General features: G+C 35.5%; 1 protein-coding gene across 1 annotated transcript; it reads right to left on the bottom strand.

Annotated features, from left to right (window-relative positions):
* Nucleotides 1-3,765: 3,765 nt before the first annotated feature.
* Nucleotides 3,766-5,379, bottom strand: LOC137955834 (S-adenosylmethionine decarboxylase proenzyme 4-like). The gene has a single exon (XM_068803000.1). It carries the CDS (start codon nt 5,268-5,270, stop codon nt 4,218-4,220), a length of 1,053 nt encoding a protein of 350 aa, XP_068659101.1. The 5' UTR covers nt 5,271-5,379; the 3' UTR covers nt 3,766-4,217.
* Nucleotides 5,380-18,777: the final 13,398 nt, after the last annotated feature.

Raw genomic sequence — 18,777 nt, 5'->3', positions numbered from 1 at the left:
TTGATGGTAGTAGTCATATAGCTGAATTATAATTGGAAATAAATAAATAATTATATATTTTTATTATTTCAGTTGACTATCACCGATTAAAATTAAAATGCTACAAATGCAAGTGAGAATAAAAATGTAATGGTGTAAGAACCTTCCATATTGTATGATATCTTGAAGGAATAACATGGTACCGACTCAATTGATTATATATCACATATTGATGGCTTAACATAGTACCTTGTATGTAACTAATACGGTGTATATTCAATAGTAGTATGTTCTATGGAAGCTAACAATTGTTAGGCTGTTATTGGATAGTAGTCTATAGGATTGTATTCTCTTATATGCTTTCACTTGATATATAGGTTGAAGGACCTTCTACTTTGTTTCATGTCACATAGTAATTACATGCTACCAACTCGATTGATAAAATAGTATGTAGTGCTATATTAACTTATTATTTTGTATGTGAATAAGATAGTAATACATTTTATGAAGAAGGTCAATGATGGCAATGAATCATAATATACCAAATATATCTGATAGTAATGTAAGTCTAGTTGAATCGAGATATAGTTAATTATGACTGTGTAGCGTAGTTGAAACATATGGCTGTTAAATTATAACATATATTTTTATCACACTTTAACCTAGTTTCTCATTTGTAAGTAGCATTGTAGCATCTCATTTGTATTAATTTATTGGATAATATTTAAGCTACTGATAACATAGTTTTTAATGTATTTATAACATAGCGTATAATACACTCCAACATAGTTCTTATGTAAGGGTTAAAGTGATACTATTTTTGTTCCATAGTTAGATGTTATCAACTAAAAGTCAATTGATCCTTAGATTACCAATGAATTTGTTTTTGTTATGTGAAGCTATTTGATGTTGTTTTATGGTCCAAAACTATTACTTAGGTTGTGCTTATGCTTCCGTTTTTATGCTTTTGTATCTTCCTAACATGATGACAAAATGTGAGAGGTCACCAAGGCATTCGGAGGATTACCTAATTAACCCCATTTGGGGACCACTCCTATGTCCCATGCCCCATCATCAACCCCAGCCCCGTCCACTGATTCACCAACCCCAGATACGTCAGATCACTAGCTCTTGAGAAGGAGGTTGGTCCATCACAAGTTGTAATAATCCTTCATCTTGATTCTATGGTTTAACCATTACCTAGTTAACTTGTAGTGCATTCATTGATGTTTTTTTTTTTTTTATGTTTGCAATGTACGTAGGGGGTAAATGTGGGTTGTTGTGGCAACCAGTTGTGGGTCTTTAATGATCCTTAAGTTTTTTTTTTTTTTTTTTTTTGGAGTGTCTGTTGTCACCCAAATGCGCGAATAGTATAGACTAAACCTCATTTGGTCAATTTCGAAAAATACCCTTCATTGGGGCTAACCAGACTATCCTTGACTACATAGTCCATAATTGGGATATTAACTATTGTGGAGTTATGGTGGGGGGTCAGTTCATTCCTTTTCGGCTAGAGGATGTGGCCATAGTACTAGGGTTGAAATGCCTTGGCCTACCCATTGTCATATGTAGGGATGTTGGACCCCTCACAACAATTCAAAGGCTTTTTGGAGAGAATGAAAAAGTTATGATGCACGTCCTTGTTCGAAAGTTCAAGTCCCTCGTGGAGGAGGGCAGTGACCTAATTAATATTGTGAGGGTCAATGTTTTTTTTAATTTATTTATTGTTTGTAAGTAGTGTAAGGGTGTCTAAACATCTGCTTAAATATGTAGAGGACATAGATAGATTGGGGACTTGTAAGATTTAGGATCCCATGTTGTTTATAGTAAACAAACCAAATTAAAGGAGAAAAAGGTAACGAGAGCGAGAATGAGAGAAGAACGAATGGAAGAAGAAGGAGAAATAGAGAGATAGAGAGAGAGATTGAGAGAGAAAGAAGAAAGGAAGATTAGGTTAAGTAATGTGCCTAATCCTCCCCTTTAAAATGTATTTATAATATTAAACATCTTATAAACTATATCAATGCCCTTTAAACTGAGAAGCGAGGAAAAGGATAATAAATAAAGATATTTCTCATCATTACCATTATATTCATGTTACTTTTTTCAGCACTCCCCCTCAAGCTGGGGGAGTAAAAACATCATAAATACCTAGTTTGCCTCATATAGTAGTTTGTATCTTGGATGTGACTGGTTTTATAAGTATGTCTATTGCATATCCTTGAGATGAAACATGCCTAAGTGATATAATGCAAGTTTGAAATATTTCTCGTATGAAATGGCAGTCTACCTCAATATGTTTTGTTCTCTTATGGAAGACTGGATTTGAAGCAATACGGATGGTTACTTAGTTGTCAAAATGTAGTTCCATAAGAACTTCTTTGTGGAACCCTAATTCAATAAGGAGGGATTTAATCCATAGAAGTTTATTGACTGCATGGGCTATAACTTTATGTTCTACTTCAACATTGGATCTTGTAATCATGTTCTATTTTTTACTCCTCCATATCACCAAGTTTCCTCCAACTAAAGTGTAATGCCTAGAAGTGGACTTCCTATCTAGTGATCCAGCCCAATCTATATTCACAAATCCTTCGATGTTGAACTTATCATGACATTTACAAAGAAATCCATTGCATGAAGCTTCTTTTAAATATCAAAGGATCCTCTCTAGAGCTTGCTAGTGAGTAAGTTGTGGTTTGTGCATATAATGACTTACTACACTTACGACATATGATATAACTCTAGGACTAATATTAGTAATCTAGATTTTCTCTACATCCTTACGAGTGAAACAACTCTGATACCAATTATTAGATATTAGAGTCCTCTAAAACTTTTTAGATAGGAGAAAAAAGAGCATCAACTAATTGAATAAATAGTAACATGTTACAGATAAGACAAAACAAAAGTAACAATTTATGTTTGACTAGTACCCGAAAAACACAACAAAAATACATAACAACAACAATAAATCCTAGGAATGAAAACCCTCAACTAAAGTAACGTAAATCTATTCTACACTTTGAACACATTATTTTCCCATATCCTTATTACATCCAATTTACCAAATTACGTTGAGGACAATAATGATAATTTTAACATGATTTATGTTAGATAAAAATTATAACCATCGAAATAAATAAATTCCTAATTAAACTATTTTCCTTTTTCTAAACAAAATAGATGAGAAGGGGTAATAAATGTACTTATTATTTAAACATGTTGAATGAAATGATGAGTGCATCATCCTTGTAGCTGTAGAAATCATTGGTTAGGTTATCTCCAACTCAAACTGGAAGAAAACTAGGCGTGGTAACTCTTTCTGAGTTAGTCCCTTGTTTTTGTTATTGAAGCTACCAACAAATGTGGAGTCACTGCGTCAATTGCACCCAATGAAGAAGGCTGAGTTAACCCAGTACAATGGCTACTGTTGGTGGTGACGTATCACCGCATTTCTTGAGTCGGGATTTGCCGAAATGAGATTTGTCAGACGATTTACTCTCTTTTTCTCTTCATAATCCCAACTTCAATTCTGGGCTTTCATTATCCTGTATTTTAATCGCACAATCTGCGCTGTTTCTGCTCTAAACCATCGCATCTCATTTGAGACGTATAGTAAAGCCAGAAACGCCCACAGTGATGGATACACTGTTCAGAGCGAGCGAAACGAAGACAAAACGCACAAATGGAAAAGCTAAAGAGAAGATATGGAATTTGGATAACGCAAGAGGTGAATTCACCAATTAAATTAAAGACCAAAAAAGCAGAAAAGAAGGGGGCAGAGAAGAAAGTAGAAGCATTAGCTAGAGAAAGAGATGAAGGGAAAGAAAAAAAAAGTGTCGTTTTTCTGGCTTTTTTGGAAGAAAGGAGAGATAAGGGAGAGGGATGGAGCAGACCAGGGCCAACATCCAGAACTGATCAAATCTCTCCACTAGACATCTTGTTCTTCTTCTTCTCAGCCAAAGCGTGACAGGAGAACCTGAGTGGGGCGCACTATCATAACCCACCCACCCACCATATCCTCTCCTAAGGCTAAGGTCAACCATACCCATCATCCAAAAATTTTGTAACACATATCTAGGCCTAAGAATCCCTCTGCTGCTTCTTTCTTCTTCTTTTTTTCTTTTCTTTTTCTGTTTTTTTTTTTAATCTAAACTCTCTCTGTACTTCTGCCTACCTCTTACAACATTTTCTTCCAACAAATAGCTTAGATGCCGCCTTTCGCCGGAAGTCGACTACTTCCGGCGCTGAGTGAACGTATGAAATGTAACGCTGCCGCCGGCTGGGAAGTCTTCCACCCTACTACTGCTACTGTTATTACTACTCCAGCTAACCAAACCCAGGGGCTTTAGAGCGCTGGCCACGCGCGCACCCATTCCTTCGGCTGCGTCCAGTACTCCTTCCGTGGAGATGGCCACCGAGATGGTTCCCGGCCGGAATACTCCCACCACCACCTGCAAAACTTGCTCCAGCTCCTTCCGGTTGTCCATGGACCCCACGCACTCGAAGCTCGCGTAGCTGTACCCATCCTCGGGGGTGACGTGGATGGTGGAGTAGCGGGCCCCGTCCATTCCGTTCATGGAGTACCCGCATGGGTCGAATGCGTAATCGCAAATGATGGCCTCCGGGTTGATCCTCTCAATGCCCGTCGACTCCGTCATCTCGCTCCCAACCGCGTCACCGGAGCGTTCGTCGCCGTGCCGACGGAAGAACCCCCTCGCTAGGCCCCTGTCTAGCTGAGTCATGCAGACTTCCACGGTGAACATCTTGCTTGGTGGCTCCACCTCCATCTCCTCCCCCCCATCGCTCGCACTGTAAACGTGCCATGAATGCGAGTGGAGCTTGGAGGTAGGGGGCATAATGCAAGCTTTTCTGTAACAGAGGTGACCGGGCAAGCTCTCCTCCAGGTAAATCACTTCCTCCCTGAAGCTGGTGTGGGGGAACGGCTGGGCTTCGGGGAAGATGAAGCTGCCCCTGGTGTACCTACACTTGATGACGGTGAAACCCAATTCGAAGGCATGGGATAGCAAACAGGGGACGGATTTGAGGAGCTGAGTAGTCCCACATGTCTTTATGATAATCTTCTTCGGATACACGAACAGGCTCGATTCTGACAACACGTAGGCGTCGAAGTAAGCATTCCCGATGGCCGACACCACGCTGCATTGCACAGCGTCCAGCACCTGCTTCAGCTCCACGAAGTCCAATCGCCGGAGACCCATCGGGTCGTCCCCCGAGAAATGGAGCTCCAGGCGCTTCTCGAACCCTTCGAATCCAGATACAGCCATGGAACAAACACCAGTGAAACCGATCGATGAAGCTTGGAAGTCGAATAAGAGTATTCCTACGAAAGATGTACAGAGCAGTGAAGAAACCACGAAGAGAAAGAGAAGGAGATGAAAGGATACACAGTGAGATTGTTCTGGGACAAGGGAGAGATTTATAGATGGAAGGAGAAGGATAGAGCGAAGGGAAGAAGAGAGGAGATTGGAGAAGGGAATGTCATGCGTGTGAGGCAACCAAGAATAATGATTGTGAGCATAATGAGTGGGATATGATGATTATATTTGCAAGATGTTCATCAGACAGGAACGGGAAACGGATTTTAAGCCCACGCCTATGCGAGTGCGAATGCCAAAAAACTAAAAAAAATAAATATTAACACAAATTTCGATTTCCATTACTACGGCCCCTGGGAGATCGTCCTTTTGAACACCTTCCTGCCTTTTCTCTGTCTCTGTCTCTCTGTCTCCGTCTCTCGCTCTCTCTCTCTCACTCTCTTTCTCTGGTGGGTAGCGGTGTAGTCAACAGTGAGGTCATCCGTTCACGTCAGGATGTATTTCCATCCCTAATCCAAGCGATAAAATACCACTAATTGTATTTATCAAATGATTATTGCTTCACTATTCTTGAATGTTAGTGGTCCTGTTCTTGATTTACTTCTAAGTATCAAACAATTACAGTTTTATAACTTTTTTTAACTTTCAAGTTTCATCTTTTCACTAATGGGGTTGGTAATAGTGATTAACGGCAGAATAGCGGTTTAAAGAAAAAACACTATCGTTCTGATATTCCAAATCAATTTGTTAGGTCATGGCGGAACCCACTGCTATTTTTGCAATATCTTCGCAAAATCTTCTTTTTTTTTTAAAGGGTGGAAGATGAAACAGTGAAATACGTTTAATTGCATCACCAAAATGTCCCATTTCTACAGTGCCTAAGTTTGTCATGCTTCTGTACAGAAAGCTGAAAGGGGGTGTTAATTGGGAACAGTAACAGGCATTTTTGGGGAAAAAGAGAAAGAAAAGGAGGAACAAGGGGAAGAAGAGAAGTAGAAGAATGGAAGGAAGGAATAAAAGCAATGATGTGATACTGCGAGTTAGAAAGATAAAAAAGAAGAAGAGAAAAATAGGAGTTTTTAAGGGCACGGCGGAAATGATTCTGAGAAAGGCATGATGAATCTGATATTATGGTGGCTGCCACCTCCATTATTATTACCCTCGAGACCTGCACGCGCGCGCATGCACACACGCACCACCATCGCCTTCGTCTCCCTTCGTCCCCCTTCGTCTCTCTCTCTCTCTCTCTCTCTCTCTCTATCTCTCTCTCACAGAGGCAATTTCGCAAATTCTTCTGGTCAAACCAAAACTACGTCTACCCGAATCTAATCTTTGATTAAAAGCCTCAACCCATCAATTTCAACCACATCAAAAGCACCAAAACCGTATCTCATTTCTTACTCCTTTACAATGTAAAATTAATTCATATTTTCCCCTAAATTCAACTCCCAAACTCCCCAATTTTATCGCTTTTCTACCCAACTTTGCTCCTCATGATGCCCCCCAGTTTGCCCCACTCATCGCTTCTCTAAGTCCCCAACAACTTGTCAGTGGACCCCCTTTGTCGACGTCCCTTCCCTCCTTTTCCAACCATTCCTCCCCACCTTGTGCCCTTACTTCTCGACACCCTCATCCTTCCTTGCCCCCACCTCCCTCTCTCTGCCTCATCCTCTTCTCTCTTATCACCTCCTCCTTCTTTGACAATTGTTTCCCTAGGAGCCTGCCACGTAGCTTAGCCGCCATTTTTCCTCCCCCATTTTCATATATCCAATACAAAATGTTATTTGCCATCTCAGCCGTTCAACCATGATCAGCCACAAATAATGTTTCGTATTCGATCCGCCCTCTATATAATCCTCTCGTCTTCTCCGTGTACTACTGTGTTTGGAGTCGCATGAGTTGGTGCGACAGGAGGCGAGAGAGACAAAAGGGGTGGTACGTACAGGGGAGGAAGAGAGATGAGGAGGATTGTAAATGGGGTCAAGGGAGCACTTGGCAAGTTTCTAGAGATTCATGAGCAGAGGGGGCTCTCAAGAATCAAGATTGATTTTGGCCTTTCAGTCGATGGAGTTGATCTTGTCAGGCATGGGATATGCAAACATGGAGGCCATCATGTCCCCTCTATTCCAAACTCTTTGTCCTCGTAAAGCAGGGATTAGTTTATAAGCAACTTTCCACTCCCCTGGCTCTACTCATTAGACAGCCTTTTGTGTTGCAGACACAGTGGGCAGAGAAGAATCACTACTACAGGGATACCCCGGGAGAAGGGAGTTACTTGCTTTGCTTCATTCATTCATTCATTCCTTCATTCATTCGTTCATTCATTCCTTTCTCATACTTATTCCCCATGAGCTGAACCAATTATAAAAAGCATCCCATTCTGCATGTTCCAATGAGAGAACTGAACTGAGGACGAGTAGTGATTAGGCTTTTTCTTCAAGGATCAACCTAAAGAATGTTGGTGCCGACAGCTCCCAACTCTCCCTTCATTTCCCTTATTTTTTTCTCTTTTTTACGTGCTTAATACACGTTACACCTTAACTGCAAATCATTACTTTGCGACTAAAGTTGATTCTTGCCTCTCTACTACAGAGACTGGAAAAAGGAGGAGTCCCAGCTTTAGTGATTGCATTATATTACCCACCACTACTTGGAAGCCGACGACAGGCCACTAATTTATTGGGATTATTCGCTTCCATCCGTTCCTACATAGCAGTAATTATTTGGGTTAGAATTTGACTTCCTTTTTCGAGAACTCTTCTGCTTGCTTCAAAAGTGATCTGGGGTCTCCGGTGGCATGGAGTCCAAGAAATTCTGTCACAGGGCCACGGCGTGCAGAGCCATTGATGCCAACCAGAAGCCAGGATTCGATTTCCTTGAACTGCACAAATCGTTCCTATCAACTTTCAAAGTGGGAAAAAAGGAGGGCTACCTGTTGCCCAGAAAACGAAGCAGACAAAGCATAATCCTTGCTAGATGCGGATGATGTCCTTCAGGACTGTTTGTAGGGATAGAGTACACAAGCAGTGCCGGCCCTTTGGGAGTTTTCAGGGGCATCTAATCTATGCGCAACTGGAACACTGGTCGTCTACAATGTCAGCACTCTTGGCCACTAAATCATGCCAACGTGCTTCTTCAATTATTCTCGTCAATCACTCTTCCTTCCTCATAGATATGCCCCATTCTGCTGGATGATACCCCCAAAACCTGAAAGCCATTTTGTTTTCCCTGTAACCAGAAAGCATCATTGGAGAAACTTTCTTTCCTCTTCCTCCCTCTATCTGGGCCTTGGTGTCTCTCTGGCCTTGTGCACATTCATGCACACTCAGAAGCTTCTTGTTTGGAGGATTTTTGATCCCTGCATAAGAAATTAAAAACAACATATACACAGGACTTGTAGTGGGTGGTTCACAATATAATGTTAGACTGTTAATCTACACCCAAAGTGTTTTTACACTTTGGAGTTCCACTAAGTTTGGGTCGCCTTACTACACTTTTAGCAAGCACATAGAGGGATTCATGTCACTCAATTAACCTCAACTGACTTAGTCTTCGGCGGCTCACTAGACTCCTAAGTTAGACCCAACAAGGAGATTTTTCAGTACACTAGGCAATCCAATCTAAGACCCAATTAAGGGATTTTCAACAGCACAAAGACTCATGGCTCATAATGGCAGCAAACAAGCTTACCAACCTCTTCCCACAATTACAATAGCTTAGCTCAATTCACTTGAGAGAGGTAATGGTTTTGTCTTGTCAAGATGTGACCAAATAAGCAAGGGTTATTTGTTTTGGCTTCACCCCAAATATTATGAGAATTCATAATTCACTCATAATAAATAAGCATATGAACTCTAAATACTTATTCAATGTAAATAGTAGCTCAAATTGTCCTTGTATAACCATATTTTAAAATCAAAAGTCAATAAAATAGATTAGTTTTACAAAGAAACTTAGTTTTTTGAAGAAAAAAAATCTCTCAATCAATCAATTATATGCAACACACTTTTTTTAAATTCAAATTCATATCACAGAAATCTAGGGAGGATAAGGTGTAAATGAGTTTTTAAAATACAATCGCAAAAAGTATTTAGTTCTTTGTTTGATAGCTTTTCAAATCACAAACTCAATTTTCGAAGTTATATTTCAAAGTATAAGAACCCTTTGGAGTCACCATTTTTACTTTAGAAGTCGAAAGCAATAAATTTTAGAGCTACTGAACTTTCAAAACTTGAGTTCTCTAGATCCATTTGAACTATTGAACTTAGAAGGGATGTTTTGTTCTTTTTGAAATATAAACTCGACTTGATTAATAATTTTAAAAAATTACGTAAAAATCTTTGTAGTAAGTTATTAATCACATGGAGAGGTCACTTGAAGATTTTGGAGACCTATCCTGGCCAAATCAAACATTTAATCTTGTTCCATAGTTTTTTTGGAATGCATCATCCAACAATCTCACTTGGCCAATCAATCTTCTTTAGACTCTCCATCTCGTTGGCTTCATTTATACTAGTTGTCTTGTCGTGTGTGCGGATGACTTCTAATAGAGACTTAACTCATTTGATCGACTCAAAATCATTTGGTGGACTTACTTCAATGCTTATTCTTTTATGTCTTCATGCACCATATTCATCTGATCATCTTAGCATACAACTTTCCACTTAACCTTTTTTGTCACCAATTCATTTGGACAACTTACAGTCTAATGGTTGGTCTTTTTTATCTTTCGCTCCAACTTTTACATGCAACAACTTGTCGATTTGACTGAGACAGTGAAACTTCTCCGTCCTTCATTTTTTTTTCTTTTTTGCTACTTTGCATGGGTCATTCAGAAGACTTGTTTCTTTTCACTTTTTTCTCTTCTTTTCTTCTTTTCTCTTTTTTCTTTTCTCTCTTTCATTTTTTGCTCTTACTTGTTTACAATGATTGAGCTCTGTTTTTTTGGAAAATGGAGTTGTCAAGTCATATGAAAATCTGCTCTCTAGCACAAGTTACTTGCTTCCTTCTTTGTGAGAGTTGTTCAGTTGATTGTGTGCCAATCGAATGAATGTATTGCCAAAAACTTCTTTTGGAGTTTTTTGAACTTCAAATCAACCCAAATGCACTTCATTGGGAAGTATTTGTTATCATAAAAAATATCCTCATGGAGATCTTGAGACAAGAAAAGGTTAATCTTCTCACTACAATAATTCAAACTACAGGCAACAACTTTTTCAATGGTAGTATTCATTCCGATGTTTGAAATAATCTTCTTCGATAGAATTTTTTTTTGTCGAGCAACACTAATTATTTTTAACAAAAAATAGCGTCTTTCCACAATGAACTTGAATTGAAGTGAAGAATTGAATTGAACTTAAATGAATTTATTCAACTTCAATTCATATTTGGGTGTAAGTGTAGACTAGTTCAAGTGCACTGGACAACAAATTCTACTGTTAGTGTCCAAAAAAAAAAGTATGATAGAAAGAAGAGAATGAGTAACCTTTTATAATATAATTATATAGAACATATACCTAAACATATAATTAACATAAATAAACATGGTTACTACACTTATAAGTGATTTAATGTGTAGTATTAGAATATATTAATATCCTAATTAATGAAAAACTATATTCTATTACTTAATGATTATAGTTTATTATAAATTAAAACAATAATTACATGTGACTAGAATAAATTATTAAAAACTAATAAACAAATTAAAAAATAATGTAAGCGAATATAAAAAATAAACCTAATTGTTTAATTAATTATAAAATTTGTATAATTAAACAAATTAATGATTACAATTTATTATAAATTAATATACTAATTAAATGTGACTAGAATAAATTATTTAAAATAAATAAAAAATTAAAAAATAACATAAGTCAATATAATAAAAAAAATTATTTTGTAAAAACATAAGATATATTTTAACATTAAAAATCACAATTTTAATACAAAATAAAAAAATACATAATAAATAAATAAATATATTAATTTTTCAATAACATAATATATATTTTACATATTAATAATTAATAATATATTAACACAACATGAAAAACTAGTGGTTTAATTAATTGGATAATTAAACCAATTAATGATTACAGTTTATTATAAATTAATATACGAATTACGAGTAACTAGAATAAATTATTTAAAACAAATAAAAAAATTAAAAATAACTTAAGCGCATATAATAAATAAATACATAATTTTTTAATAACATAAGATATATTTTGACATTAAAACTCACTAATTTAATACAATAATAAAAATATATTATAAATAAATAAGTATATTAATTTATCAATAACATAATATATATTTTTACGTATTAATAATTAATAATATATTAACACAAAACGTAAAACCATTTGTTTAATTAATTATAGCAATTGGATAATTAAATTAATTAATGATTATAGTTGATTATAAATTAATATACTAATTACGTGTGACTAGAATAAATTTTAAACACGTACAAAAAGTATAAAATAACAAAAGAGAATATAATTAACGAATAAATTATTTAATTGAACTGAATAAATAAAAAAGATTATTTTATTAATAACATACTATGAATTTTTTTTGTAATTAATAATATATTTTTATGAAATAAAAACGAATAATTTAAATAATTTTTAATAATATATATATATATATATATATAATTTAAAGTTAATTTTTTTTTGAGTTACTCCTAATAGTCCTCAATTTACAGCATAAAAGCAAACATTTATGCTTTGGAATATAACAACGAGTTCGTGTGTTTAAAATCATCAACTTACTAGTTTAGTACATACGAACGACAATATACATGTTCATAAGCAATAAAGTACAACCATTAATAATCACTCCACATGCTAATCGCTATGGCATCTCAAAATTGTACAACTCTAGTAGATTCTAATATACGGCGCCTCCGCATGGTTGTTGATAAGTTACCTTTATCCCCAAGATCATCGCTATCATTGATATCTTCATCCTCAATTACACTTGCTAATTGAACCTCATCACCTCCTCCACCAAGTTCATCATTTGAATCACCCTTCCCCTAAAAGCCCCAAACCATAAACCCTAGACCTTAAAACCCCTGAAAGCCCCAAACACTAAACCCTAAGCCCTTAAAACATTATCACCCCAAAAATCGAGAACCCTATTTTTTTAAGAGAAGAGCGAGAGCGAGAAGGGAGAGGGAGGCCGAGAGGGAAAAGAGAGAGGGAGAAGGAAGAGTGAGGCCGAGAGAGACATGGAGAGGAGATGCGTAGAAGAGAAGAAGAAGATGGGGCCAAAAAAATCGTCGGGAGAGGGAGAGGAGAAAGGGAAATGACAATAATTTTTTCCTTTCGGGGAGGAAGAAGCAACGCGAGTCACGCGAGTCAAGTGGTTGATTCGAAAAATCGGGCTGAATCCAAATTCACCGATTTTTTATTGAGAGAATGAAGTGACATGATTCACTTTACACGTAATTCATTCTACACTATGAAGTGGAAATGAAGTGGAAAATTGAATTGAAGTGAGATGAATTACTTCCACTTCAATTCATGTTTGGGTGTTAGTATAGACGAGTTCAAGTGGCTGGAAAACAGATTCCAGTGTTAGTGCCCCTAAATAAAAAATATGATATAAAAAAGAGAATAAGTAACATTTTATAATATACTTAAATAGAATATATACCTAAATATATAATTAACAAAAATAAACGTGGTTACTACACTTATAAGTGATTTAACGTGTAGTATTAGAATATAGTAATATCTTAATTAATGAAAAATTATATTATATTACTTAATGATTATAATTTATTATAAATTAAAACAATAATTATGGTTTAATTAATTATAACAATTGGATAATTAAACCAATTAATGATTATAGTTTATTATAAATTAATATACTAATTACGGGTGACTAGAATAAATTATTTAAAATAAATAAAAAAAGTTAAAAATAACATAAGTGAATATAATAAATAAATAAATTATTCTGTAATAACATAAGATATAGTTTAACATTAAAACTCATTATTTTAATAAAAATAAATAAATACATAATAAATAAATAAATATATTAATTTATCAATAACATAATATACATTTTAAATATTATTATTTAATAATATATTAACAAAAAATAAAAATAGTTTAATTAATTGGATAATTAAACCGACGATGTTTAATTTTTCCTAACTTAGGAAAAATTAAATATCGTCTTCGTCTTCCTCTGCTGCGATCTTGGCAACGGCGACGGCAGCGGGCAACGGCGATGGCGGCGAGCAACGGCGACAGAGGCGACGCTCCGACGGTGCGCCGAGAGGGAGAAAATAGGGAGGCCGAGAGAGAAGAGAAGCCAGGAGGCCGAGGGGCTCTGGCCTCCCGTGCTCTGCGACGGAGGTCGAGAGAGGGAGGAAGGAAGGAAGGCCGACGGGGGGGGAGGAGAGGTGGAAAGAGAGGGAGACCGAGGGGCTCTGCAACAGAGCCTCCCGTGCTTTGCGACGGAGGTGGGGGCAGAGGGAGGACAGCCGACGGGGGTGGGGGCAGAGGGAGGAAAAAATATCGCGGAGGGGGGGAGAAGAGAGGGAGGCCGAGGGGGCTCTGCGTCTGGAGAGGCGGACGAGAAGGGGGAGGGGAAGAAGCAACGCGCGTCGCGCGTGGAAAGCAAATGATTTGCAAAATAGGTAGGAAACAGCTTTCCCCCGTTTTTGCCTGAGCGAATGAAATGGTGTTATCTCACTTCAATTCAAGTCATTCTAGACTAATACCATAAATGGGATGAACTAAGTAATGCGGGGGTAATTCATTCCACTTCATTGTGGACTAACCCCCCCTAACGACATTATTTAATGAACTAGGTAATACGAGGGAAATTCATTCCACTTCATTGTGGGGTGAGTCAACAAAACGAAAATTTGAAGTTCATCTTCATCTTCATTTCATGCATCTACATGAACTTCATCGTCGAACTGGGTGTTAGTGTGGACAAGTTCATGTGCACTGGAAAACAGTTTCCAGTGTTAGTGCCCCCAAATGAGAAAAATGTGGAAAATAAGAGAATTAATAATTTGTAATAGTATACTTAATTAAAATATAATACTTAAACATTAAATGAGGTAAAAAAATATTATTACTACACGAATAACTAATGTAATGTATAACTAAAATATATTAATATACTAATTAATTGAATTATATATTATATTAGTTAATGATTACTGTTTATAGTCCCCTGTAAATGATGATTCCAGTAATTGAAAACTCACATCCCCTATATAGTCCTCTTAACTCCAAATTTTAATATCGCAAAGCTTAGAGACTCTTATCTAATGAAGAATTTGGCTAACATGAACCGAGTGCATAAGAAAAGTTGAAATTTGGGAATCAGTGTCCACCTCTTAAACCGGCTGAGATCCAATGAAGAACTGAGCATGGAGAATGATTATAAAAATGACAAACTATTAGTTAAAAGTTTCCTTTGATAGTCAGCTCATAACACACAAAAAGGAAATAACATAGAAGACGAATTTGAGACCAGTGTGACCATCAAATAAATGCATCGAATTTTACTTCACGTAACAATTAAAGTACAAAGCTATATTTACCCAATTAAGGCTTATGTATACAGAGGCTCAATGCCTCATAGCCCACCCTCAGTTTGCAGGAAGCAATTTAGAAACAGCTGTGCAGACAAGGAACTTCACTCTTGTCATTTCAAACCACTGAGGGATTGATCAAAACCATAGCCATATTCGGAAACAATGCGATGCAACTGATCATATCCTGCCAGGACTCCAGCACCAGCCATCCCTGATAGTATGTTTACAGTAATTCCTCTAAACAATGCAGTCGGATCTTCACGGGAAACAATTTCCTAAAGGGCATGATACGCATTTTGATATTTGCATGGTTGGCCAGAAGTAAAAATATGATTACAAAAGAAAATCATCTTAATTTTAAAATAATGATACTTGTAAAAATATAATATGAATAAATGGACATAAATAGTTACTTTTATTTTTTTTTAAATTAAAGGTGTAGACATTATTCTAATATGTTGAAATCAAAAACGGTTTTCAAGAAATTTTGGGGAAAATTTTCTCGATTTTTATGTAAAAGTTCAGTTTGTCTAGAAGTGTTTACAATAAAATTAATTAGTTTATAATTTTTATATGAAATTTAATTTATCTTGAATTTGATATAAATTTTTTTTGTTTCTCATTAATTATTAGTAGAAATTAAAATTTGTATTATTATAATTTTTCTAAATGCAAGTGTTTTTAAATAAATTTTAAATAGTAGAAAAATTTAAATGAATTGTAGAGATGATAAATTCTAAAATAAAATATTGATTCACCATAAGATTTCATCATTCTAAAATGAAAAAAAAAATAGTGCATTGCAAATCTATATATGAGTTTTAAATTTTATCTTTAAATATGTATATTTGTGTATGCTCATGAATAAAAAATATGTCATCCCATTAGGTTGAGATTCAGTAATGACACATTACATTATTAATGAGGATTAACACAATTTTTATATTATGTTAAGATTTTTTTAAATTTGGATAATGTGATGTAATGTGACCCTATCAATTGACAAACATTGTCTTCAATAATGAAATGATAAAGGACAGAAGTCATATGTATTTCTAGAATCTCAAGTACAAGGTCTATGAGGAAGAATTGGCAAATCCGACACAAGACCTCGAGTCAAAATGAAGACTCAAGTCATATTGAAGAATCACCTTAGGGTGGGTTAGTGCACATGACTCAGGACATGATCTTCATGCGTATTACGCAGTTCATGTCCTGATGTCGTTAGGGGGCGCCGAAATTCATGTCATGTACATGAATATACATGAATCAAGAGTTCATGTATCAAGAGTTAAGGGCGGAAAGTGCTTTCCGCCCGATTTTGAGAATCATCCACTTGATTCTCTCGCGCGGGCTCTCTCTGGCTCGACCGTCTCGCTCTTTTTTTTTTCATTTCGCTCGTTTCGTTCCCGCACAGACACTCTCGTTCCCGTAGCCCTCTGTCGTCTCCGTGAAGCCCAAGCTCTCTGCTCGCTCTCTCATCTCTGCCGTCCCTCTCCGGTCTCCCTCTCTACTGCCTCCATCTCTCACTGCAAACGTTCTTCCGGCGTCCTTCTCTTTCTCGGACTCGCTCTCCCTCTGAACCTCCCGCTCGCTTCTCCCTTTCGGCATCTCACTCCCTTCTCCCAACGCTATTATTTTTCCCCCAAAAGACCTTCCAATTTCTTGCGATTTCCCCTGTTTCAGTTTCGTTTTTCTTCGATTTTGACATTTGGACTTCTCGGCCTCCCTCTCTTCTCCCTCTCTACGTACCGTCGAAGCGCCGCCTTCATCGGCGTTGCCCACCGCCGTCGCCGTCGCCTTTGCCCGCTGGCTCGCCCCTGACGAAGACGACGATAGTTTAAAACTATCGTCATTAATTTATAAAATAATTATTTTTATTTATTTAATACATTTATTTTATAATTACTATATTAAAATAGTGATTTAATAGTCATAATTAAAATATTTTTAAAATAAATATTTGATAAATTATCTTGGCATAATTATCCAGTTGCTATAGTTAATTAAACCAATGGTTTTAATTTTTGTGATAATATATTATTAATTGATAATACATAAAATATATTATATACAAATATATAGTGTGTTAAATTTATGATTAGATCAATTTTTTCTCTTAAATTATTCATTTTTAGGTTAAAGTATATCATATGTTATTAATAACTCCACGTATTACTCTCATTTTTTTTATTTATAACGTTATTAATAACTCCACGTTATTTATAACGTTATTAATAACTCCACATTATTTATTTATTATTTTTAATTAATCATGTGCGTATTTCATTGGCTCATATAATTACCATATTAATGCATAATAATATATCTAATTCAATTAATAGATATATTAATATATTTAATTATACATTAAATAATTTATTCGTGTAGTAATAATGGTTGTTTTACCTAATTTGGAGTTTAAAGACTATATTGTAATTAAGTGTATTGTAAAGGTTTAGAAATTCTCTTGTTTTTTATGTTTTTCTCATATTGGGACACTAACACTGGAAACTGTTTTCTAGTGCATATGAAGTTGTCAACACTAATACCGAATGCGAATATGATCTTCATGTACATGACTAACATGATCCTCATGTTGGACATGAACTTGATCTTCAAGAATCCATTAGGGGCACTAACCCCCCCTTAGAGAAGAATGGAGAATTGAAGACTCTTACCTATGTAAAAAATATAGTCATAAAGACTCCAAATTTTAGGCATAAATATGTTTTGGACCACAGGAGATGCATACTCTTTCCAAAACCATATTTTCAAAACTCATTCCATATTTTGAAATCTTTAACTCAAAAAGTTTTGGTGTTAATCATGTTTAGTACTAAAATATGTATGTTTCAAAATAGAGTGATGGATCAACCACTATAAGGCATGATCAATCACATGCTAGGCAACAAACCTTCAGCATAAAGTATGATCAACCAACCTCTATAGGCACGATTGATCAACCCCTCTAGGCATAATCGGTCATACAAAAAACTAAAAGCAAAAGTTATAAAACATGATTGATCAACCTATAGTAGCATGATCGATAAACTTGCTAAAAAAACATAAAAAGATCGTTTTAATCAATGATATGATTGAACATAATGCCATTGAAACTTCAAAATACGGTTCTTGGGGGTCAATTGGTCGATCAACCCTTCAAAACAACTTTTTGCACAACATTTCAAGAAACTTGTAAATTAGGACTCACACTGGTCCTTTAGCCACAATTGAGTATTTATTGGCAATATAAGTATTCAAGAAAGATTTCCTATTACAAACTTTCAACATTACCCTTTTGGCAAGACAAAACTCTGATTTTAGTCTTATCTTTCAACTCTCTTGCCTTTTTCTTGGCATTCTTAGTTTCTCAATGGCTCCAAACACATTTTCATTCTTGCTTAAAAGTATAAATATGGTTCATTTTTTATTTTTAATTATATCCATAAAAGTAAAAATATTATAGGAATAATTTTTCATTGTAAAATATTTTCAATAAAAAAAATTAGTCTGAAGTATTTTTTTTTTGTAAAATAAATAAAAATAATTATTTTATGACATAAATTTCAACAAAAAATTATTTTCTCAATTTCTGCACATTTTTTTATTTTTTATGCTTTAAGAGCAAAATGTCTAAGATAAAAAAAATTGATGCAATTAATTAATTAATTGACTAATTATCAATCAAGTTTAAAATTCTAAAATCTAAATTTTGTTTATTTTAATTTTTATGTCAAATCAATTTGTTCCGTAGCTGGTCCGAGACTCCGGTGACTGGTGAGGATGCAACGAACCCCTGAGAGATTTCTTTTTCCTATCCAAAACTATCTCGAGCTTTACGGAATCAAGTATTGATACTTGAGACGG

The sequence above is a fragment of the Aristolochia californica genome, unplaced genomic scaffold (genome assembly GCF_029961685.1).
Source record: "Aristolochia californica isolate CCGP_79_NKW_82.1479 unplaced genomic scaffold, dmAriCali1.0.hap1 SCAF_2, whole genome shotgun sequence".
NCBI lineage: Eukaryota > Viridiplantae > Streptophyta > Magnoliopsida > Piperales > Aristolochiaceae > Aristolochia > Aristolochia californica.
The sequence above is the reverse complement of the archived record's forward strand: the minus strand, read 5'-3'. Positions and strand labels throughout refer to the sequence as shown.

Bases quoted from the DNA above. Each gene is read 5' to 3' on its own strand.
- LOC137955834 (XM_068803000.1), bottom strand. From the start codon at position 5,270: ATGGCTGTATCTGGATTCGAAGGGTTCGAGAAGCGCCTGGAGCTCCAT.